Source organism: Pan troglodytes, chromosome 2 (assembly GCF_028858775.2).
Source record: "Pan troglodytes isolate AG18354 chromosome 2, NHGRI_mPanTro3-v2.0_pri, whole genome shotgun sequence".
Taxonomy (NCBI): domain Eukaryota; kingdom Metazoa; phylum Chordata; class Mammalia; order Primates; family Hominidae; genus Pan; species Pan troglodytes.
This window is the reverse complement of record NC_086015.1, coordinates 143,592,915-143,618,261: the sequence shown is the minus strand read 5'-3', so window position 1 is coordinate 143,618,261 and position 25,347 is coordinate 143,592,915. Positions and strand designations below refer to the sequence as shown.

The 25,347-nt window shown below is 41.1% G+C and overlaps 1 protein-coding gene across 2 annotated transcripts in view; it reads right to left on the bottom strand.

Annotated features, from left to right (window-relative positions):
* CLSTN2 (calsyntenin 2) overlaps positions 1-25,347 on the bottom strand; it is a 639,289-nt gene that overhangs the window by 171,259 nt on the left and 442,683 nt on the right. The window contains exons 1-2 of one of the 2 annotated variants that reach the window (XM_016942061.4): positions 8,373-8,628; positions 430-625 (exon numbers count right to left, since the gene is read on the bottom strand). In XM_016942061.4, coding sequence (XP_016797550.3) covers positions 430-625; positions 8,373-8,613 — 437 coding nt within the window. In that variant the 5' untranslated portion in view covers positions 8,614-8,628. Of the gene's footprint in view, positions 1-429; positions 626-8,372; positions 8,629-25,347 lie in introns of those variants that run through there. The other variant, XM_526327.8, reaches the window with a different exon arrangement.

Here is a 25,347-nt window from a genome sequence, read left to right as displayed (position 1 = left end):
AGAATTTAACCCCTCTTACTCTGTTAGGCTCTGAGATAAACATAAGGGAAAAAGCAGTGACAACCCACAGTGAAAACTGCTGCGACAGAGAGCAGCTTATGGCACGGCAGAGGCCCAGGGAAAGGTCCTGACCAGGTCTGCGGGGTGGGCCAGCTTAGGGAAGGCTTTCTGGAAGAAGTGACAGCTAAACTCAGACCTGAGGGTGAAACAAGAGTATCTTCCAGTGAAGAAGAGGGAGTAGAATATTGCAGGTGTGGAAAGCAGACTGGGAAGATGCCTGAATGGGACCAGGAAACTGCCAAGTAGTTGAGCAAAGTTGGAGCACCATTGTGTGACAAGAGGGTAAACATATCTGAAGAGCAGCATGTGAATGAAGTGGGGTGGGCACGGGAGGGAGGGGCGTCCAGAGGGCTCTGTCAGGCCACTCACTTGTGTGACTTTTTCCAGGCTGTCTCGTGGGGCCCAGCACCACAGTCATAGGCCTGGATGATGAATGTGTACTCCTTCTGCAACTCACAGTCAATGGGGCTCTTGGCACGGAGCCGGCCCTCTCCTGATGTCTTGTTGAGCACCACAGCCTCAAAGGGCAGCTCCTGGCCGTGGATCTTGAACGCACAGATTTCCCCTGAAGAAGGATGGAAAACAGTGAGTGGGAATCCTGAGAATTGCCAGATTGAAGACAGTGCTTCCATTGGACCAGATTCACAAACTCAAAGCCTCCATGCAATTTCTTCCACGCACATAGTGTGGTCCATGAGCCAGCAGCATCAGCATTGCCTGGGAGCTTCTTAAAAATACAGAATCCCAGGCCCCACCCAGACCTCCTGAACTGGATCTGCATTTTAACAGGATCCTCAAGTGATGTGTGTGCTCACTAATATATGAGCAGCACTGCTTTCCTCTTTCCTTTACTCCTGGTTTAAACACTGCCTACATTGCTGCAGCTAAATTCCCTCTACCTCCCCCACTTCTCCATTTTCTGTCTCCAGCTACCATTTCCCCTTCCAAGTTGCAGTTTTCTCTTTTGAAACAGTGGACCTGAGTCTATGTGAGTTCCAGAGTTCCAGAGCCCCTGTGGAGCCTGAAAAGCTAACATCTTAAAGAGCTGAACATGTTGTGAAATTAATGCATTTCTCTCCTTCAGCTGGGTTAATGTTTATTATAACTATTTCTATGCATTAAAATTATAATGCCATGATAATATCTCCTTTTTTCTCAATCAATGCATGTTTATTTATTGAACCCCAACTGCATGCAAGACCTGTAGTAAATGTCTTGGGAAGTGCTGAAAATTTGAGACATGTCCTCTTTCCCTATTGAGAAAATTTACAGACTTATTAGAGAAAAGAGTTTAGCTATAGGCTTCGAGGGATCAAAACAGAGGCCAAGAGCCCAGAGGCCTAGATTCACATTCCAGGCTTGCCACTTACTAACTGATTGGCTTAAATCAAATGATATTGACTGTCTGGGCCTCTACTATGTCATCCGCAAGATGGTCCCAGAGATGGTGGTGGGGTGGGAGGCATCTACCCTAAGATGCTCCAGCCCTGGTCTGACACTGCCTCAGCTGCACTGCTGAGTCCAAGGAGGGGCAAGCAAGGTACCTACGGTGCATCATTTAATGGGGCCTTGCTCTCAGGTTAACCCAGGCACCTTCTTGCCTCACCCTAGTCCAGGTCCTGCCCAACTATTCGTAAGAGCTGACACAGTGAAGAGAAGGGATGAGATGATTGCATGCTTGCTCTGCACCAGGCACCAAGCTTTGTACCCATACCCAGAGAACTTCATTTGAACTTCATAAAAAACCTGCAAGGCAAGTATTTTATATCAATTTATTCCAATTTTTAAAAAAGAAAATCAGAAAGGTTAAATATTTGCTGAATGTCACAGAGCTAAAGTTAAGTATTAAACCCAGGTATGGCTGATTCCTAAGTCCATGTACTTTCTATCCCACCACACCATCTCCAAACAGCCCCATAACTTCTAAGGAACCACTCCATGGATTGCCTGGAGAAACTCTCTACATTCCAATTCAAGTCTCATTCAGGAAAGAAATCCTCTGATTTACATATAGGAATCATGCCATGATCTCTTACTAACAATGTTTCCCAAGATGTTCAATCAATACCAATCTTACCTTTATGCTTTTCAAAAAGAATTTCATTGATTCTCAATTTCATTATTAACATTTCCTTTTCACTACCAGCCCCATCTCCCACTCCCCCGCCGCCACCCCTCCTAGCCATTTCTCAATGTACTTGTGGAATAAATGGACAAGACAGGTTATGGACCCAGTTCCAGTAAGAAGGCTAGTTCCCATTCACTTCCGTTTTTCGGGATCACTAGTCATTTCGGTACTGTGCATTCTGACAAGTTCTGCAGCCTCCAGGGCAGGAGAATAGGGTTTCTCAAATTCTCAAGTTTAATTTCTTCTCTAAATTAGAAGCGTTGAATAGATGAACCTCTAAAGTAGCTGCTTTTTGATTCTCTCCCAAGATCAATGCCAATATGACAATATTATCAACAAATGTGTCTAGACTGTTTCTGGGGCATTCTCTGGAGTGCCCAACCACTGCCATGGTTATAAGGCTAATCAGACCATTTGTCTTTGAAGACTCAAGTCAAATCTAGAATAGATGAGTGTAATCTTCTCTTGGAAAGATCTGATCACAACTAAAGTAGTTTTCAAGATGCAGAAATCCTTAACAACAGAAAAGGAGAGTAGAGAGGGAAAGAAGACAGAGGAGAGGAAAGAGGAGACACAAAGGGAAGACAAGATAAAGTTTAGGTGACATATTTCCATCTACGGAACAATTCAATTCAATAGAACTAATTTTTCCGAGGGCTAAGTCTCAGGCACTGTGCTAGGTCTGGGGACACAAAGACTAACAACTTGGGTACCTTAAAATATAAGGATGCTTTATCCTAAAGTACTTCTTACCTGGTAGAAAAGACAGACAAGTAAAAAGGACAATCAAGACCCACTTTGTTTTCATCAAAACCTAGAACAGAACCTAACATTCATGTCACCCTCATTTATCCCACCTCTTCACCTGACACTTGTGTTCTGGTTGCAAAAACATTCATTCATTTATTCATCCACCTCATAAATATTCATTCTTCTCACAAATATTTTTTAGGCACTATGTGCCAAGCACTGGTAAACCAATAATAAACAAAAATAGACCCAGCCCTGGCCTGTAAGCCGCTTGCAGTCTGGTAGAAAGGGAAATAAGCAGTCAAATAATCAGTACCTGAAAGAAGGATGGTGATGGTGATGAGTACACTGAAGGAGAGCTATGTGTGCTAAAAGTATTCTGGCCTGGTCAGGCAAGGCAGGGAGGGCCTCCCTAAGAATGTGGTGGCTTAGGACCCTTCAGAAGAAAGGAACATGGTGAGCCCAAGGGACCGCAGGTCCAGTGTGGCAGGAGTGGAGGCTGTGGGGCAGGGCTAGCTTCACAGGCTTGTGACCTAAGAGCCACCCAGGGTACTGTGCTCAGAAGCATCCTGAGCTTGGTTTTAATCTCTTCTGTCTCTGTCCTGAATTTTTTTTTTTAAGATGAGGTCTTGGTTTGTCACCCAGGCTGGAATGCAGTAGTGAGATCATAGCTCACTGTAGCCTCAAACTCCTGAGCTCAAGCAATCCTTCCATTTTAGCCTCCTGAGTGGCTGGGGCTACAGGTGTGTGCCACCAACAACCAGCTAAGTTTTTTATTTTGCAAAGGTGGAGGTCTCATTATGTTGCCCAAGCTGGTCTCGAACTCCTGACCTCAAGCCATTCTCCTGTCGGCCTCCCAAAGTGCTGGGATTACAGGTGTGAGCCACTGTGCTCAGCCTTGAAGTTCCTAATAATTTTATCTTTGAACCTCTGTTTTGTGAATAAAGTCTGATGGGACAATGGAGCATGTTATGAGCAGAGGAGAAGGCTGCAATACGCATGTCCACCACGTCTTGCTGCCCCATTTGCATATAGCTTTCAGAATTCCCATGGACCCAACAACATGTGGGATTTCAGTGGGACTCAGAGTGAGAACAAGGTAATCCTGTTATGTCTTCAACTGACTAAGTAGGAAGCTGACCTCCCCAAGAGGCCACACTTTCCCTTTGAACTAGAACTTGTTTCAAATGCAAAAAGAGGGAGTAGAAAACTGAGAAATGTGAACAACCAAGGAACCCTGTTGTAGCCTGTCTTATTCACATTACATCCTGTATTAGCCAATCACTTACACTGAAAACGATGGTGGAGGGGAAAAGGGAAGATCAGACGACTCATTGCTTTTTTTTTTTTCAGGCTGCCCTTGCTATCAGTAACCCAAAGGTAAAGAGTAATATTCACATGAACATAAAGATGGGGAATAGACACTGGGGAATACAAACAGGGGGAGGGAGGCAGGGAGGCAAGGTCAGGAAAACTACCTATTGGGTACTATGCTCACTTTCTTGGTGACGTGATCAATCATACTCCAAACTCTAGCACCAAGCAATATACCTTTGTAACAAACCTGAATATGCACCCACGGAATCTAAGATAAAAGTTGAAAAAGAAAAAAATGGAAGTCAAATTAAAACAGTTGAGTTTGTTTTGTGTAGTATTTATACTGTTGTGGTAAGAATTAAATACATATGTATATATGAACTGTAAAATACAAATTCTGTAATTTTGGTATTCTGTATGCTAGCTAAATGCTCTTATATTTGTATTTAAAAATGGACATTGCATAATAGAAAAGGTAAAATTCAAGCGAATAATTTAAAGTTTTAAATATATCTTTACTTAGAACTATACCAAATAGAATATTTAAAACGTCATGACAAGTTGAAACAGAGACTTCTGGAAGAAAGGTCCCAGGACGAAATTCTAGATAGAAAGATATTTAAAACAGCAGTTCTCAGTGTCAGTGTAAGACACATTAGGCTGTCTTATGTCTTATACAAGAACTTTTTTTGTGAGGCTTGTCACTAGCATTTGTTATTATACTAACAGAGCACTGCAGTGGGAGGATGATACATTTAAAAGTAAAAGATCAGACCCAATGGTTTTCATATAAAGATATCATTTTCAAAATCTTGCCCTCCAATATGCTTTTGGGTGAGAGAACTGCTACTGTGCCAGGAATTGTGTGTGGACAACACACAGATGAGCATGGGTGTGAGGCTAGCCATGGGCTGCATGGAAAAGGAGGCCAGCAGCACCAGGCCACCAGGCTCACATGGGCTGTGGGCCAAGGTGGCTGAACTGGGGCTTTACCAAGAGCCCCCTTCAGGGCCAGACCAAAAGATGAGCCCCTGCTGTGCCTGAGTGAGACATGACCACTCCAGACCCTCAGTCCTGTGAGCAGGTATCTCACAGTTACCTGCTTCTCAGCAGAAAGACATCAGCAGAAGTTGGTGTAGTTGTCTCCTAATACCTCACATAGGATTCTGGGGGAAAGGTCTTTAACCTGATTTTTAGAGCACATTTTGCTCCTTCCTTTGAATACTTTTGAACAACAAAGTAAGCTAATTCAATTTTTTAGATGAGGAAACTGAGCCTCAGAGAGATTACGTGTTCATCCAAGGTCACTTTGACAGCATAAAGCCAACTAAGGACTAAAATCTTGGCATCTACGGTCAGCACCCTTTTTGTTCTTTCATGCAGCTTATCACTTACTGGGTGAGTGTGATGTTCTAGGACAGTGGTTCTGAGTGTGCTCTGTCACTAATTTGTTTTTTTTTCCAAAAATATATCTTTTTTGTCAAATTATGTTACTTGTGTTAATATGTATTGAGTTTATTGTTATTTTTTAAATGAATGAACATTTGAAAGTTTCTCAGTTTTAATTTTTGATATAGTAAATATTGGACATGCAGATGTAACCCACATAAAGAAAAACTCTTGAGAATCTTTAATAATATTTAAGAGTGTAAAGGGGTCATAAGACCAAAAAACATGAGAACTGCTGTTTTTACAATTTACCAATAATAGTGTCCCCCCAGCTCATAATTCCATACCCTGCTCCTGATGCTAAAAACATGACCCATCACCTTGCAGAGTGCTCCCAACCTCAGAGCGGCTCAGTTTGCTTTGTATTCCACAGCTAGGCCTTTGCAGTAAGAGTAAGAAGAATTGCATGTCCACATAATAAATTGTTGGGGGATTGGGGAAATTATTTCCACATCTCTATCCAAATCTGGTCCAGATGGGCTGGATTGAAACAGTTATGCAGTTAACTACCATGGAACTGCAGGGAAGTCACTTACCTCTCTGTGCCTGTTTCCTCATCTGTAAGTGGGATGGTATTAATAGTAGTTAACTCATAGGGTTATTGGTTATTGGGAGGATTAAATGAGTTAACATATGCTAAACACTTAATAGTGCCTTGCATGGAGTAAGCACTGTGTAATTGTTAGCTCTCTTCCCTGTTATTATATTGAAGAAAAGTCACACACCTCAGGCAAACTCCCTGTTCCTGTTTAAGAACTGAAAAGGCTGAAGGTAGAGATCATTTCAACATCAGAAATATTTTGAATGTCACATGTGTGACATTCAAACAATCTGACTCCTTGAAGCAACTTGCACCTATCAGCCACAGTTTATTCCACACATTTTTTTTCCCTGAATGACAACATCCTCTACCTTTTCATAATCTCATCGAGGGCCAGCACTGCTCCCACGGGGAGAGTTTAGTGAGGGGAATGTTTTGTTTGACTGTTTTTGCTCATCACAGTGACGGGGAATTGCTAATGGCATTCACTGGGCAAAAGTCAAGGTGCTAAATATCTTGCCCTAAGCAGATCAGTCATATACTACCAAGAATCATCTCACTGCAGATGATTATAGGGTTCTTTTGAGAAACACTGAACTCAAAACATGAAGGCGGTCTTCCTGGAGCGAACACCTGGCCAAGTCTCTGCCTCCAGGTTTGAGGAAATAGTTGGCTCTTATAAAGCCTTCTCCTTCAGATTGGTGAGGTCCCTCCAGACAGATTATGGTATCATCTGCTCTCAGCTGCACACTGTCCTCTCTAGTACACAGTTGGCAGACAGTCAACACTGACCACACTGCCAGAGGGCTGGGTGGATGAAGTTTTTAAAGTCCCTGTCTACATGGGATCATCTTTAGTCACTTTAAGTATAATAAGACAGGAAAGGAAAAGTGCCAATCACATCAAGAGGTAATCATGTCCAGAATATCACTTTAGGGCTGAATGTAGAAATAAATCCATATTGTAACAGAACATTGAGTTTAAACCCTCCCACTTCAGATTAAACACTTAAAATCTTCAAAAGTAGAAAGCTAAAGGGAAACATTTGCAGGATGTTACGTAGGGTGTTTCTTCACACATCTGGGTTGGGGATACTCGGACAGGCCCTGCTGAGATCCATCTCTGCCCTTCTCAGTTGTGTGACCTTGGGTGGTTCTCAAGTTTCTCTTTATTACAGCTGAAGATGCTACCATGCCTAATCCTGAAAGTTCCATGAGGCTACAATGACACACTAAACGTGGAAGAGATGTGGGAAGTATAAAGGTCTATCTACTTTTTTTTTTTTACAATTATAATAAATCCTGCCTTCTGGCCTGCAAGCAGCTAGGTGCATAGTGATAACTTAACCTTGGTTCCCATTCAACCAAAGCAGGGGGAGGGGGCAGTTTTCACCATTTATACCTTTCTTTCTACTTAGAATTGAGCAAAATAAAACATATTATTTTATTTTAAAAGTCATTTTTCTAAAGCTTTGTGCCAAGATCAAAATCTCCCTCTTTTGGAAGATTAACATAGCAGATATTATGTTTCTGAAAAGCAAATAAAGGTGATTCAGTTTTTTATTCTTTGGCAATATTTGTTGGGTGAATACATGATGTAAAAACTTATTTATATGCTGAGAGACTTGGAGAGGTCCCTGTGACTCAGCTAGTCATAATTTGGTCAAGTGGAACTTGAAATAATGGTCTGCCTGGTGCCCAGTGGTTCTGGAATTAAAGGAGTCCAAGTACAAATACCTACTGTACTCATTCACTCAGCAAACCATCCCTGGACATAAATAATATAGTAAGAACAGAATGAATAATAATAACAATTTACAAAAATCACTGTAGTTCATACTTATTCAGTGTTTACTATGGGTCAGGCACTTATTTAGGGCAACAGTGAAAACAGCCTACATCTCTCTTGCCCTGACCTGCCTGGGGCTGGAGATTTGGACGAATCAGAAACCACCTCCGTGTTTACAGACAGGAGAAGGAGGCAGATGGACAAAAAGTTAAGTGCAATGAAGTACTGCAAAGGCTGCAATAGGTGTCGTTTCTGGGTATTGTGAGAACACAAACAATGATGGCTTAATCTTGCCTCCTAAATACTTCCAGAATCAATTGCTTGCTGTCATGTACCCACCAGAGAAGTGCTGTAGCTGCAAGAAGGAAGGAGTTTCAGCTCCTGAAACTGATTCTGCTGAGACAAGGCCTTGTCCTCTGGACACTGTCATGTCCCTCTCTTTACAATGGCATTTCAGTGCTTCTATTTTAAGATATTGCAGGTAGTACAGGTCAGTGCCTAAAAGAAGGGTAAACTTGGATTCAAATCCCAACTCTTCATTTATCATCTTCATAAATTTGAAAATGAACCATACCTCCATCTTCTCATCTGTAAAATGGGAATAAAATCATTGTCCTCCTATGGTCACCATACGACAATCAGAATAGAACTTTCTTTTTTGAAAAAACTGAGAATGTAGTAAGGCAGGGAGTGGGTTGAATGACTTATAAAAAGCTAGTTTAACTGTCAGACAGTTTTATGAGCAAGCCAGCACAAAGGGATGGCAGACCAGCCCAGACAGGCACTTCCCGGGTTCTGCTGTTGTGCCCTTTCCCTTTTTACAGACTCCCAGCCCTCCTGCTGATGCACTGGTTGATTCCGAGGTGCCCACCATTCTAGTCAGGTGTTGGCAGATTGCAAAGAGGAGGAAGAGAGCAATGAAAACACTTGGAAAAGGATGATGACTGACTTTGTAATATCTAAATTTTTAATATTTGCCAAGAGAGCATTTTAAACCCTGTGTCTCAAGAAATACTGCCCTAGACCCAGTTACAAGATCTGGATAAATCGTTTTCCCACTGTCAAGCAGGAGTAGAGAATCTTATTAAACAAGGAAGGGATCTCATTTGCCCACAGCTCTCAGGTGATACATTAGTCAGACCCCTCCATGATCATTACCTAGATCCTACCTTGGTTAACTCTTACTTGTCCTTTAGGAAAATAATAGACATTGAAACACCTTGGAGAGTTAAAGAAGTCCCATACAAATATAATGGCCCTTTACCATGTCCGATTATCTCTGTCAACAACATCTCTGTAAGCAGCCACCTCCTGTAAGGAGGAATCTAGCAGGCATGGAGGTTCCCAGAAGCCCAAGACTCCATTCAGGGGGTTAAAGTTAAGTTTCAGAAACAGAAGCTACACATAGGCCCAAACAATTAAACGTATTTGAGGTTTTTGAGTGTCAATGAGCACTCAAGATATAGGGGCTGAATATTGCAGCCTCCTCAGTTAACCAGAGGAAGACTTAATATTCAAATAGAATTGGTGCAAATCATGCTGACAGGTAAAATCTTTGGAATCTCTCTCTCCCCTTTTTCTCAGTGTCCAAACACGGGGCTGAGATGGGGCCCCAAAGTTGAACCAGTCAGAAGTTTACCCAAAGTCTGTTTGTCCTCATCTGCTATGGTTTGAAAGTTTGTCCCCTCCAAAATTCATGTTGAAATTTAATCCCCAATGTGGCAGTGTTGAGAGGTGAGGCCTTTAAGAGGTGATTGGGTCGGGAGGGCTCTGCTAATTCATGGATTAATGAGTTAGCAGGTTATCATGGGCGTGGGACTAGGGGATTGATAAAAAGAAGAAAAGAGACTTGAATGACAACACTCAGCCTTCTTGTCATATTTATGCTTATGCTGTCTCAGGACTCTGCAGAGTCCCCACCGGCAAGAAGGGCCTCACCAGTTGTGGCCCCTCGACCATGGACTTCTCACCCTCCATAACTGTAAAAAAAAAAATTACCCAGTTTCAACTATTATATTATAAACACCAGGAAATCAGACTAAGACACCATCTATTTTTTAAATTTATTTTTTCCTCTGCTTCCTTCTGAATATTTCTCATCACTAGTGTCTTTAGGAACTTAGGCACAAATTGAAAACTCCTCCTCGAAAAATGACTTTTTTAATATTCTATGTCTGCACTCTTTAGTGCAGAAGCCGCTAGCCAGAATGTGGTGTTGGAATGCTTGAAATGTGGCTAGTATGACCAAGAAACTAGAGTTTAAATTTTATTTTTAAAAAATTTAAATTTAATAACACACTCAATTTAGTCACTGGAAAACTTTCAAGTATGTTTGGTTATGTGAATCAATTTTTCAACTATAAATTACATAAACTCTAAATATAGATCAAATATTTCTGATAAAAACCTAGAGTCCTATTTGAGATGTCTTAGACTGTAAAATATACACAGGATTTGAAAGACTTTTTAAACTAAAATTAGAATAGAAAATTTCTCATTAATTTTTTATTTGATAACATGTTGAAATAATAATATTGGATATTTTGGGGTTAAACAACATATATTACTGAAATCAATTTTACCTATTTCTTTTTTTTAAATGTGGCTACTAGATAATATATTACACAATTATTTGTATAATTTGAGTAATGTTTCTGTTGGATATTGCTGCTCTACCTAATCAACAGCACATATCATTAAAAGCTCATAGAAATAAATGTAAAGCAGAGAGGATACACTCTACAATAACTATAAAATTATTCTCTTTTATGCTCACTTTTGTTTTCTTGGCCTTATTTCTAATATTTAGGATAATGTTCCCTCTTAAAACAACAGTAGATTTGACCTTTTTTAGATGGTTAATTCACATTTAGCTTCAGTTCCCAAACTGCTGGTTGTCAGGTCTTAAATGATCATCGCCTCTTAATAATTGCTTAGATGGTATTGTTATGGTATATAAAAATATTTTAAAAATTTAAAAACATTACATTTTAAAATAATAGCATCTTGGTCACTCTCAGAAATCCAGATGTATGTACTGAGAAATGGCTTTCACCGACTGACTAACAGCTAAGGTGGAAGTCTTTTGGCAATAGGGTTCTAGTTCATAATTTGCTTAGTCATTACATTATAATTCTTAAAAAAAACTTAATATTGTAAAATAAATTTAATATTATATTAGTATTATTTTAATAAAATCACTATAAATTATATATCGCACATCAAATCATATCATGTTAATATTCTTATTGTACTAGTTCTAACTAGAATAGTTCAAATTCATATAAAATGTCATGTACTGCACATGTTTAAATGAAATCTGGGGACAGAGAGCAAGCAAAGTGACCTGGGGAGTTCAGCCTCTGCTGTGGATGAGTAAGCACACTGACCTTCTCACAATAACATCACAAACCTGGAAAAATACCCACCCCTCCCTGCTCCCCCCACCACGCAAATAGTGAAGGGCTCTAGAGAGTGATTAAAAATAGGCAGATGTTGGTGGGGGAGCTGAAACCTGGAGGAAGCTACTAGGGATGGATGAGTTTTTTGTTTTGATCCTTTGCCCTGAGGGCAGCTGCAACCCTGTGGTACAGCGTGGAGGCTAAAACTTTGATAGAAAGCCTGTTGTCTTTCTGGCAGGTAAACAGGATTGCCTGAGTGTGAGAGGGGAATCCTGGAGAGAAGATAGCCAGGGAAGGGGAGGCCCAAACTCTGTGTTTAAGCCCTTTCCAAGTCTCTGGCTGCCCCCAGTCCCCTGCATGTGGGGACAGACTGCCAGCCATTTGAACCGAGACCAGAACTGCTGCCCATGGCAGGCAAAAAGACAATTTGCAGTTTGAGTTTAACCAAGTTAATGGTCTGTTAAAACAAAACATTACTAATTTTTGAAGGACTATGACAATTCAGAGTGTTTTCATTATAACAATTCAAAATATCCAGGATACAGTTCAAACTTACTTGACATGTGAAGAGCCAAGAAATAGGACCTTTTCCTAAGGGAAAAAGACAACAGAGGCCACCCCTGAGATAACTCAGATGTTTGGATTCTCAAATGAGTACATTAAATAAGTTCTCATTGGTATGTTCAAAACACTTGAAGGAGAAATGGATAGAGTTAAAGGGAGAAATAGACACTCCACAATCATAAAGAATAAGGCATGAAGTGATCAAGAAAGTAATGGATAATATAAATAACACTATCACCATTTTGTCCCAACTAATATGTACAGAATACTACATCCAACTGCAGAATTCACATTTATTTCTATCTCACATGTTATGTTCATAAAGACCATATGCTGGGCCATAAAACAAGTCTCAATCAATTTAAAAGGCTTAAAATATGCAGAATATATTCTCTGACCACAATGGAAATAAATCAGAAATCAATAAAGAGATCTAGAAAAACTTTAGATATTTGTAAATTAAACAGTACACGTTTAAAAGAATCATGGATCAGAGGAAAAATTAAAAGAAAAATGAAAAAACAATTAGAACTGAAGATAATACAAACACTACATCTCAAAATTTGTGGGATGCAGTCAATTCTGTGCTTAGAGAGAAATTCATAGCTTTAAAAGCATGTATTATAAAAGAAAGAGAATATAAAATCAAGAAGCTAGAAAGAGAAAAGCAAAGTAAACCTAAAGTAAGTAAACACAAAACTTATTATCATATTTAAGTAATATGCTAAGGAATTTGAATATGTTATGTATTTTTTTTTTTTTTTAAGAAACTTTTCCTCAAAGAAAAGTCCAGGCCCAGATGGCTTCATTGGTGAATTCTATCATTCAAAAACAAAATAATATTAATCATACATAATTTGTTTTTAGAAAATAGAGGAAAGAGTGGTTTTTAACTCTTTTTAAGAGGCTAGCATTACCCTAATACCAAAATCTGTCACAGATATCAAAGTAAAGAAAATTAGCTACAACATCATCGATCATTAGAGAAATGCAAATCAAAACCACAATGTGATACCATCTCATGCAAGTCAAAATAGATATTAAAAGGTCAAGAAACAACAGATGCTGATGAGGTTGTGAAGAAATAGGAATGCTTTAATCTGTTGGTGGAATATAAATCAGTTCAACCACTGTGGAAGACAGTGTGGTGATTCCTCAAAGACCTAGAACCAGAAACACCATTTGACCCAGCAATCCCATTACTGGCTATATACCCAAAGGAATATAAATAATTCTATTATAAAGTCACAGGCATGTGTATGCTCACTGCAGCACTATTCACAATAACAAAGACACGGAATCAACTCTAATCCCCATCAATGATAGACTGGATAAAGAAAATACATATACACCATGGAATACTACGCAGCCAAAAAGAGGGAAAAGATCATGTCCTTTGCAGGGACATGGATGGAGCTGGAAGCTATTATCTTCAGCAAACTAACACAGGAACACAAAACCAAACACCATATGTTCTCACTTATAAGTGGGAGCTGAACAATGAGAACACATGGGCATGAGGAGGGGAACAACACACACTGGGGCCTGTCAGGGGTGTGGGAGGAGGGAGCACATCGGAATAAATATCTAATGCATGTGGGGCTTAATACCTGGGTGATAGGTTGATAGATACAGCAAACCACCATGGCACATGTTTACCTATGTAACAAACTTGCACTTCCTGCACATGTATCCCAGAACTTAAAATAAAGTAGAAAGAAAATTAAAGAGCTCTATTTGTCATGAACATAGATATAAAAATCCTTAATAATACATGTTAGCAAATTTAATTCAACTCTATAAAAGGGATTATGAGTAAGTAGGATTTATCACAGAAACACAAGATTCCATCTAATTAATCACATTAACAGGATAAAAGAGAAAAACTACATGGTCATTTCAGCAGATGCAAAAAACAGTTTGCCAAAAGTTAACATTCATATATAATAACATCTCTCAGTAAATTGGCAACTTGTTCAACCTAATAAAGGGTATATATGAGAAACCTACAGCTAACATTAATGGTGAAATATTAGATACTTCCTTCCTAAGATCAGGAACAAGTCAGGATGCCAGCTCTCACCACTTAATAGCCCTTGAATACTTAACATGTGCCAAGTACTATGTCAATGGCTTTAGAACAACCTTTGTGCAAGTGCCAAGTTCTCTTCCATTATATAGAGAAGGAGACTGAAGCACAGAGAGGTTAAGAAACTTGCCCAATGTCATGAAATAATCATAAGCCAAAATTTGAATTCAGGTCTCCCTGCCTTTAGAGTCCACCTCTTAACCACAACTGTCTTCTCAGTAGTATAATAATAATTACCATTATAGGAGTCTAAAGGGAGAGTAGAAGCTTCTGTGCCTGGCTTTTTCTTTACACTTTACCCTCTACAGGATCAGATGCAAAAATAACTGCTGATGTTTGTCCACTGGGGACAAAGCAGACAGGCTAAATAACACACAGTTAATAGGAGATGCTAGAGAGTTGCTGTGTGATTTATGTATCTCCATCAAAGGTGCCATGCTCTCCATCAATAGCAATATTCAAATTACAATGGTATTTTCCTCCTAAAAGTGAGTCTAATTTGCTCATTTTCATTATTTACAGTCAGTTAATTAAAAACCCAGCAGATATTTATTTTGCTCCTTTCACATCACCAGTGATTTCTTGCTGCCGCACTTTCACAGCATTACAGTTTTATGACTCAACACAGCCTGTAGTGGGTTTCTTATGGTTGTATCTCCATTACTTTAATTTCAGGCAAGACGTTAAACCACAGCAAGATTTCAGCTACTGCTGGTGAAGCATGAGAAGCAATCGTGGTGCTTGTCGATAGGAAAGAGTAGACACCACCAAATTATACAGCAGGGAATAGAACCCAGTCCCTTCAACAGGGAGAATGAGTGGTTGGCTCTTGGACTGGTGAATGAATGATCACAAGTGTTATACTGGCCAGAAACAAAAAATCTGAATCATTCAACCATTCCATTATCTCTCAATTATGGAGAAGGAATTGCTATACCAAAATGTAGCCCACGTCTACTATGACATTTCTAAAAAAGCAAAGCTTTTATTATTAAATCATGTAAATTTTGAAATTCACTCCATAAAGTGCTAAATATCTTTTAATTTGAAGTTAATTCTATTTTACCCTTGTATCTTTGAGTATAATTAGAATTCTAAGAAAATGTGTGATGTTTTTCTGTAACCCCATACCTGCTTGACAAGGGCCACTTCGGGCAGAGAGAAGTCCTGCTCTGAAATTGCTGGTTTAAGGTTATAACATCAGGGACCCAGTTGGCAAAGAATGAGCCAAATTTTCAATCTGGAAATTAAGGAGGAACAACAAACACTATTAACAAGCAGGCTTTTGCAATTTATCGCAAATAGGAACCTGTGGAAGCAGAAAGGCTCGCAGGATGCCCAAAGGAGAGGTTAGTAAACAGCTGTTATAGCCACCAGTAGCCTTTGTTGCCAAGAAAATAAGCCATCCTACATGGTCTTCATCAACTAACAGAGAATTCTCTCTTATAGCTACCAGAAGAACTCCTACACAAGCTTCAAAATCCAGCATAAGCACAATCTCTTCTAAGAAGCCTGCTCTGGCTTCTCAAGCCAAGGTCTCAGTGGAGATCTCCTTGATGCTCCACTGTGCCCCCTGCTCTCCTCCTACCCATGCTTTTCTTCCTGCATTTTCAATTGTGTTCACCCATCTTTTTCCTCCTCAGAGCTCCATGAGGCAAGAATCTGTACTTCCTCATCTCATCTCCCTGACTTTACAGCCCACACCTATGTTAAGTTACGCCTTAAGCTAGGCAGTAAAGTTGGTTGGGTGTAGAAAAGACTAAATTTTAGTAAGTTTAGGAGAAGCACTGTTGTAAGGTACTTGGATGTGCTTTGGTCAAGGTTAGGCCAAGGCAGACATCCAGGTCTGCATGACTCAGCAAATTTAGGGCACAGGCGCATACTCCAAATGTTATATAACCTGCTTGTGTAAGTTCATACTTGGCTTGGAGCTACTATTGTGTGTAAAAATTATAGCTGCCCTGCTGACACTGTGCACAGGCCTTGGCTCTTGGGTATGGCTCAACATGGCTCTTGTGCAGGTGCTGGTGCCCAGAGAAAGGGAGAGAGAGATTGAGAACCAGAGCTGTCCATCTTGCAGATGGACAGAGGGGAGACACAGCATGGCTCGGCACAGCACAGCACAGCATGGCACAGCTTGTTCTCACGTCCAGAGAGAGAAAGAGTTAAGCTGCTGACCCTGAAGGCAGGGGAGAGCTGGCTGCACAGCTGTGTGTGGGAGCGACCAGCTCATGCAGCTGAGACAGGGCGGACAGTGTGAGAAAGCTGCTGATGAGACAGTGTGAGAGAGCTGTTAATCAGAGAGCTGCTGAATACAACTACATTTCATCTGCTTACAGCCCCCCAAGTGTTATTTCAGCCATCGCCTATCCATCCACTCCCATTGGACCTCAGCATGGACCAGACCCTAACACTGGACCCTGGCATTTGGGTTTAACAAAGTTATACTGGCTAAGACCAGAGTCTTTGGAATTGTAATTGGAATGACTTGGTTTCAAGTACCAGCGGCAGCATTTCTATCTTTGTGACCTTGGCCAAAGTACGTTAACTTCTCCTGTCTCAATCTTCTCAGGCACAGGATGGGAGTAATAACAGATTATACTGTATTGGGCTATTGTGAAGTTTAAAGTCAAGAAGGCAAAATGCCTAAAGCACTTTGCATAATGCTGGCATGAAGAAAGTACATAGTAAAGGTTGGTGATTGATAACATGAATGGTGGCACCTTCATGCTGAAGGTGAAACTCATGTTCTTATGGTTTTGACTTCATAGGAGGGAATGACCCTCAGAGCAGATCACTGTCCAGTGTCAGATCCAAATAGGGCCATTTCTGGACTCCTGCCTCCGTGCTTCTCTTTGCCAGCTGTCAAGTTTCAGCTCCTTTAGCCAGCCTCATTTCAAGGTCTGTCTGGCCCCTGCCCCAGACCCCTGCCCTAGACCCCAGCTTGCTTCTCAGGCCTTGTGCAGTGAGTAATTAGAATTCTAAGAAAACGTGTGATGTTTATCTGTAACCCCATACCTGCTTGACAAGGGCCTCTTCAGGCAGAGAGAAGCCCTGCTCTGAAATTGCTGGTTTAAGGTTAGAACATCAGGGGCCGGGCGCGGTGGCTCACGGCTGTAATCCCAGTACTTTGGGAGGCTGAGGTAGGCAGATCACGAAGTCAGGAGATCAAGACCATCCTGGATAACACGGTGAAACCCCGTCTCTACTAAAAATACAAAAAAAAAAAAAAAAAAAAAATTAGCCAGGCGTGGTGGTGGGCACCTGTAGTCCCAGCTACTCGGGAAGCTGAGGCAGGAGAATGGCGTGAACCCGGGAGGCGGAGTTTGCAGTGAGTCGAGATCGCGCCACTGCACTCCAGCCTGGGCGACAGCGAGACTCCGTCTCAGAAAAAAAAAAAAAAAAAAAAAAAAAAAAGAACATCAGGGACCCAACTGGCAATGAATGAGCCAAATTTCTAATCTTTTGAGCCATCACGAGAGTGAGTCGTCTCATGGATCCCATACTATGAACCAAGATGCTTCTTAGGTGTGAGACCTTATCTAAGCTAAGGGGTTTCCCCTGGCTTACTTCTGCCTTAGTAACACAGCTGGATATACTGCTTAGTCTTCCCAAATTCACTGCCAGTCACTGAGCACACTGACTACATGATCTCTCACCCTACCACCAACCCTGCTGCTCAGGGTTTTCAAACAATTTGACAGATGAGTCAAAAGAGGCACAGAGCAACTGGATGAGTTGTTCAAGGTCACACTAGGATTTGCCCACTTCTTTTCTGGCTCTGGTGCCCACACTCTAAACCAAGCTGCCCGTGAAATTGATGAACAATGGCAGGTGCAAAAGATCCCATATTTCCACTCCTTGACAAATCTCACCCATAACCCCAAAATTGCAAGTTCCCAAATGTTCATGTGGGGAAACCCAAAGGGGAACAGGAATATTTTAAATGTTTAATTCAAGTTAAAGAAAGTGTCAGGAAAATCCATATTTTGAGTTGAAGAAGAAAGACAAATGACAGCCCAATCAATACTACAGGAGTATATGGACTCTTTTACCGTTCTGTCAATTCTTGGAGCTAATAAGTCAGCATCTCAGGGCACAGTTTCATACTTTAAAACAAAAGTTCGGAGGCCTGCTTCCTGTCAGGTGTGACTCCAGCATTCATTCTCATCCGAGTGAGTGGAAAATGAAGGGACTTTCTTAAACATGCACCAGGCGACCCCTGGGCACCTCTCATCAAGGCTGGGACTGGTCAGCTGATAACAAGCACCTTCGATATGACTGGCTAATTCTTCATTGCATTGTCATCAATACTGCTGACAACCCCCCACAGAAGGCATGCTGACTGAAATGTTAAATCAAACTCAGAAGAGAAGTTTGAAAATCAATTTTAGGTTCCCGCAGAAAAGACCAGGGAGGATAATTAAGACTCATAACTCCCAGCTTCATTTTCATTTTCTAATTCTGGAGCAAAATAAAACAATTATTTGCTAGGAAATCAGCTGGAGCAGGAATGAAAGGGTGGAGTGGAACGTGCTCCCTGGGCTGTGAGCCATGATGGCCAAGGCATTCCCAGTTCAGGGACATGCACTCCAGTGAGACAGCCTATCAGCCAACTGCCTCACAACAACTTTCATTTTCTTTTCATGTACCTTTTATTTTTTTCTGTTGGCAACAAAAAGCCAATGTAAATGTGAAAGGTTGGCTGCTTCCAAGTTTACAGTAAATAACTTGAAAGAGCTGTAGATTACCTAGGCCCTGGGTGTCAGGAGCTAATGCATTCTAAATGTAACCCGTTTCCAGCAGAGCCAAACCCTGCTTTGACATTTTCCTTCACAGTACGTGGATATTGGTATTACAGGTGCTTTGCTCTATCCCTAATTTGCCTATTGTGATTTCCACAGACCAGCAATGCTAATAGGATGCTTCATTTCCCCACTGGGCCAATGCGAGATAAATTATAGCCGCACGATCCATCTCACTATATGGTAAATACCCTTATGCTACCTCTTACTTTTCATGCAAAATATATTTGGATGCATTTCACTTTTCAAGCTGCCTAGAAGTGGGAAGAGAGATGGAATTCCCTCCTCTCTCTATATAGTGGATATTTGTAGAAGGCCCAGGATAATTTAATTCCCTGCCCCCAGCAGCAAAGGTCACATGTTTATACTATCCCCAGTAAGATCTGAAATTCTGTATACCTCAGAAAAATAAAATTGACAGAAGTCATTTTGTAGCTGCTCACAATTACCTATGTTTTTATTGATTGGGGAGTCTGCATGGTATGTTTTTGCACAAATTTATCAGCTGTTTGGCAAATAGTATTTGGTCCAGAACTTCCACGGTAAGCTTAGAATTCAATCACTTAAATCTTTCCTCACTTGCCCTTCTCTCAGCCAATCAAACTCAAGCACAGAATATTAGAAATAATTAATGGGCACCCGTTATATACCAGGCAGTTCAAAGAAGGTAAAGAAATATGACCACATCTCTGTGCTTTAAGGTGACATCCCCTTATGAAGAGAAGCTGGGTTCACATAGCCCCCCTGAGCTGAACTATCTATTTCCTGGTCAACTGAGTGTCATACAGTAGAAAATATCCAAACCTTTTAGTTAGATTTTCTTCATTTCTCCTCCTTAGGTAATAAAGTCATTTTACTATCCTCACAGAGTATATGTGAAATATGCTTGAATGCTTAGAGTTTATGCAAAAAATAGCATCTTCTGGTGTTTCCTCTTTGTTTGACTTTACTTCTTTGTGGGAAGGAGGTTTTTGAGCAGGGTTATTGCTGTGGTCTGAATGTTTGTGACCACCCCCACCCCCACCAAATTCATATGTTTAAACCTAATCCGCAGTGTGATGGTATTAAGAGGTGAGGCCTTTGGAAGGTTACTGGGACATAAGGGCAGAGTTCTGAAGAATGGGATCAGTGCCCTTATAAATGAGGTCTAAGGGAGATTGTTTGCCACTTCTGCCATGTGAGGACACAGTAAGAAGTCAGCAGTCCGTAAGCCAGGAGAGGGCCCTCAGCAGAGCCTGACCATGCCAGGCTGGCAACCTGCTGGTTTCTCAGCCTCCAGAGCTGTGGGAAAAGATTTTCTGTTTTCTATAAGCTACCCAGTGTATGGTGTTTTATTATAGCAGCTCCAATGAACTAAGACAATTATCCTGTTAACCTGGGCCCCAAAAGGAATGAGGTAGAGCACAGCCCACAGACCCAAACAAAGATGGCACTGGCTGTAGGAGTGATTATCAACTTCCATGAAATTGAACTGACTTCCCTGACAGATTTGCTTAAATATAAATTAACTGAAAGTACAGACTATAAACCATTCATTTTCCCTGGATGATCAGCCTTCTTCAGCATAATGGCCCGCACATTGTTGGGGAATAGTGACTGTTTCCATTCACAGGTTATTCACAAAACAGTCCAGCACCCACTCTGTGAAGGATCTGAGCTAAGGGTGGGTGGCCCATGGAGACTCAAGCTAACATGATCCATGTAGTCTGGGACCAGGCCTAATAGAAAAGGCAAGTATCAAATGAAGAAGCACAAGATTAAAGATGTGATTGCAAACTGTGTTAAATGTTAGGATGGAAATAAACAGGAAAATAACTGGGAAGATATAATGGGTAAGCAAAAAATAATAAGAAATTAGGCAGACAAATTGGAGAGATGGGAGGGTGGAGGGTACCTACACACTGCATTTTGGGTAGAAAAACAGCAAGCGCAAAGGCCTTGAGGCAGGAGTACAAGCCTCCTCTTATGGAACAGAAAGGGAATCTGGACATAGAGAAGGAGAAGTTGGTAGCATAAAAGAGTAGGCATGGACACATCATGTTATTCAATTCAATGCTTGCTGGTCTGACCCCAGATTTATTCTTTGAAGAACCCTTGTTTTCCAATATTTGGCAGACTTCATGGCAAAGATGGCCTCTGTGACTTTGTGTAATAATGGAAAGCTCCAGTTGTTCAGTTCAGCAAACTGATTTATCACCAGCCTGTTTCTGGCACTATGCTTTTGCTGGAAACATCTGGCTGATCCACCTGGGAGGTCCCTGCTGGTGTGGTACACTCAGATCCTCTGCCCTATGGAGTCAAGGCCATGATGTCAGCCCTAGTAGGTTAAAGCCAGACAATCTCACCTGAATGGGGTAACAGTATGGCCAGTAAGTGGAACAATGAGAACTCACATTTATGATAAGTCAAGTATCATGCTATGAGCTTTACACAATTTAGACCTCACAATGACAACAAAGGACTTAGGTATTCTTTTTACTCCCAGTTTACAGAGTAGGAGGTGGCTGAGGTTCAGAGACACTGTATGGTTTCCAATGCTACAGAGTTGGTGGAGTCTGCCTTAGGAACTGTTATGGGGTGTATTATGTGTCCCCCCAAAAAAGATGTGTTGAAGTCCTAACTTCAGAATGTGACCTCATCTGGTATAGGGGGTAATCAAGTTAAAATGAAGTCACTAGGGTGGGCTCTAATCCAATATGACTATGTACTTATCAAAAGGGGAAATTTGGACACAGAGACAGACATGACCATTAGGAAGATGATGTGAAAACACACAGGGAGATAATGGCCATGTGGCTGGAGTGATACATCTGCAAGCCAAGGAAAGCCAAAGACTGCTTCCAATCACCAGAAGTTAGAACAGATGAGGAAAGATCCTCCCCGTTAGCCACCAGAGGCAGCATGACCCTGCCAATAGCTTGATTTCAGACTTCTAGCCTTCAGGGCTGTGACACAAAACATTTCTGTTGGGTTAAGCCACCCAGTGTTTGGTACTTTGTTATGGCAGCATAGAAAACGAATACAGACTCCCAACCCGGGGTAAACATGCTCTGCTTTCTGAGCTACCAGGCCCACAACTACACTTCTTCAATTGCCCTTCAAGATCCACCTTGGTCCTGTGCATAAGCCAGAGGGGAAGAAGAAGACAGGACCCCAGAAGGAATGCACAGTTCAGCCATGGGTTGCCTGTCTGTAATCCCCCTGTATCACGGTCTCTGTGAGAAAAGATTGGTTCCAGCAGATGGTGGGGCTCACAGCATGCTTACTAAATGAATGAGGAGTTATGCATCAGAGTTGGCCATGGATGCCCAGTCAGTGAGGCAGAGAAGGTGGTACTTTGTAGGAAATAGGATCAGTAAGAAAGGTGTTTTGGAGTTTGCTGAAGGTGCTTAAATAGGCTTCATGCCACTGACCATATTTTCTCAAGAAGAAATGAAAATAATTGTCAATGTTTCCAAAACTTGGATGAATTGCAGAATTAAAAAAGAAATTCTCAAGTACTTCAATAAAAGAGCTATAAATAAACCTGTTATTATTTCACTGTTAGGGCCATCCCCTGAGGGAGCCAATCTGAGAAGCATTCTAATTTACACCTGGCTGGACAGTCTTAGATCACACACGAGGGCACCATTTGCTTTGCTCAGGGAACAGGGCTAACCCATAGTAGAAGCCCTGCCTCCCCTTCCACCAGGGCCCCACAATGGGTTGATTATAATGGGGTCTCCTGACTCTGTGACAGGCACACACTCCCAACTGCCCCTCACACATTTTTGGGCATTCCTCAAGCCCAGTGTTATCAGAGCTGGCTCAATGGTCCATTCTATAGATCACTGTCTGGCTGGGGTCATTCAACAGGCACGAGATGGCTCTTATTCCAACAAGTTCCCCTGGTGTTGTCTGAAATTCCACCAGAAAGTCAATGTCTTTGGATTCAGTATCACTTATATTAGTATCTCTTGGTGGGTTTTGTTTCATTGTCAATTTTTATGCTCAGTAGATAAAATTTATAAATATAAAAAGGCAAAAAAGGAATGGTAATCCTATTTTTTGGAGGCAATTGGTAGTAACTTTTAGGCATATTTACTTCCACAGTCTTCTTTCAGTGAGCTTTCATTAAATAGTAGAGATCATACATTATGTATAATTCTGTACCCTGCATCTTCATTTCATATTATAAGATCATTTTCGTAGCTTATTAAAGACACCCTACAAGCTTTATTTTGATGGCTACATAATATTCCATCCTACGGATATGGCAAACATATTTAACCTGTACCCAATGACAAAATGACGATGAATTCCTAAAAGTGGATATACTGGGCATGCACATTTTAAAATTGATGCTGTGTTTTGCTATTTTACTTTAAAATGAAGCCTCCCATGTTCCCTTCCCCAGGAGGAAAGGCATTGCATCTTCAGCACTCCACTACTCTGATGTCAACCTCCTAGGAAATGAAGCAAGCCTTCCAATTCATGGGGTGGATGCCACCACAGTGGTCGAAGACCCTGGCTGAATGATTTCCCTACGATCCACAGAATGTCTCAGCCACTGAGCTACTCTGAAGAGTCACTGTCTCCTCCTTCCCCTTCCCTTCTCGGCAACCTCCACAATGACTGTGACCTCCCCTGGATCAGTCTCCTAGGGTACTCTGGGTGTACATCCCTCTCATTATGGTCCAGAGATTGTGTCCTCCTTTCTTGGTCATGCTGGCACCCAACACTGTCAGCAGAGAAACAACAGGCCTAAGTGAGATGGTCTCAGCTCCTGCTGGCAAACACTCGGCAGCAACTAAAGGGGAAAGTGATTCATCTGTGCCTCTTCATTCTTCCAGAATGTGGGAGCTCTTTGGGGTTTGAATTAGCACCTTTCTTGCCAGACAGCAAGATTGGAATGGAGCAGAATGTGCTACTGCAGGGGAAGCCCAGCTGCTAAGCTAATGTGGACAGTCAACCACAACAGATAAAGACTTCAGACCTCAAGCTCATTTCAGTAAGTTGAGGCTATGATTTAAGTTGCACTGATTGCTGCAGGAAGGAGGAAAGGTGGGAGGGAAGGGTAAAGCCATATATAACTGAGCATCTACTATCCGTCAAGCACCAGATGTGGTGTTTCACACATATCAGCATGCTTAATCCTGGGTAATGCTCCTGAGAGCTAGCTATTTTTACCACATTTTAGAGAAAAGTAAATTGGAGCTTAGAGAGGCTATGTGACTCACCCAAGGCTGCACAGCCCGTAAGTCACCCAGTATTTCTGATTCCTGTTCCCATGCTCTTTCTGAGTACAAGGATCCAAAGAAGCTCTTCCAATTGGACTCACAACCTCCCTGCTGCTTTCTCCACAGCCAATTCAGATGAACAATAGGATCATAGTGCCAACAAGTAAGCCTAGGTCTCAGGTCCCTGGCAGGCAGATATTATAGCACCAACAATAAACAGATTAAATTAACTGCATCTTGAGCTCCACCTTTCCTAGTGTCAGTAGAACACTCTTCACCTACGGAAAAATTCTATTCATTTAGGAAGGCTGTGGTCCTTGGCCTCATATAGCCTAAGCTTGTAAAGGGCCTGGAATAGAATTAAACATATTCAGATATTAGTTCTCTTACTCTATTAGAACCAGATGGCTTTGCAATTTATTCATCAAATATTTACTGAGCATCTACTACATGTCATCCAGAGTAGGTGCTAAATGAAGTATCCGGTCATTTATATACATTGAGAGAGTCAAGTGTCACTTAACGATAGGGATACATTCGAAGAAAATTGTCATTAGAAATTTCATTGTTGAGCAAATATCATAAAGTGGACTTTTACACAAACCTAGGTGGTACAGACTACTACACACCTAGGCTATATGGTGCAGCCTGTTGTTCATAGGCAACAAACCTATACAGCAAATTACTGTATTGAATACTGTAGGAAAGAAATTATAATAAAATAGTAACTATGTGTGTATCTTAACATACCTAAACATAGAAAAGGCTCAGTAAAAATATGGTGTAAAAGATTTTTTTAAAGTGGTAAACCTGTACAGGGCACTTACCATGAATGCAGCCTGCAAGACTGAAAGTTACTCTGGGTGAGTGAGTGGTGAGTGAATATGAAACCCCAGGACACTGCTGCCCACTACTGTGGACTTTGTAAACACTGCACATTTAGGCTACACTAAATGTGCTAAACATATTTTTCTTTCTTGAATACTAAATTAACCTTAGTGAATAACTTTTGGACTTTATAAGCTTTTAAATATTTTTTAACTTTTTGAGTTTTGTAACACTGAGCTTAAAACACACTGTATAGCTGTAAAAAAATGTTTTCTTTCTTTATATTAGTATTTTTATTCTATAAGCTTTTTTCTACTTTTGCAATTTATTTTTATTTATTAAGCTTTTTGTTAAAAACTAAGACATGAACACACACATTAGCCTAGGCCTACACAGGGTCAGAATCAT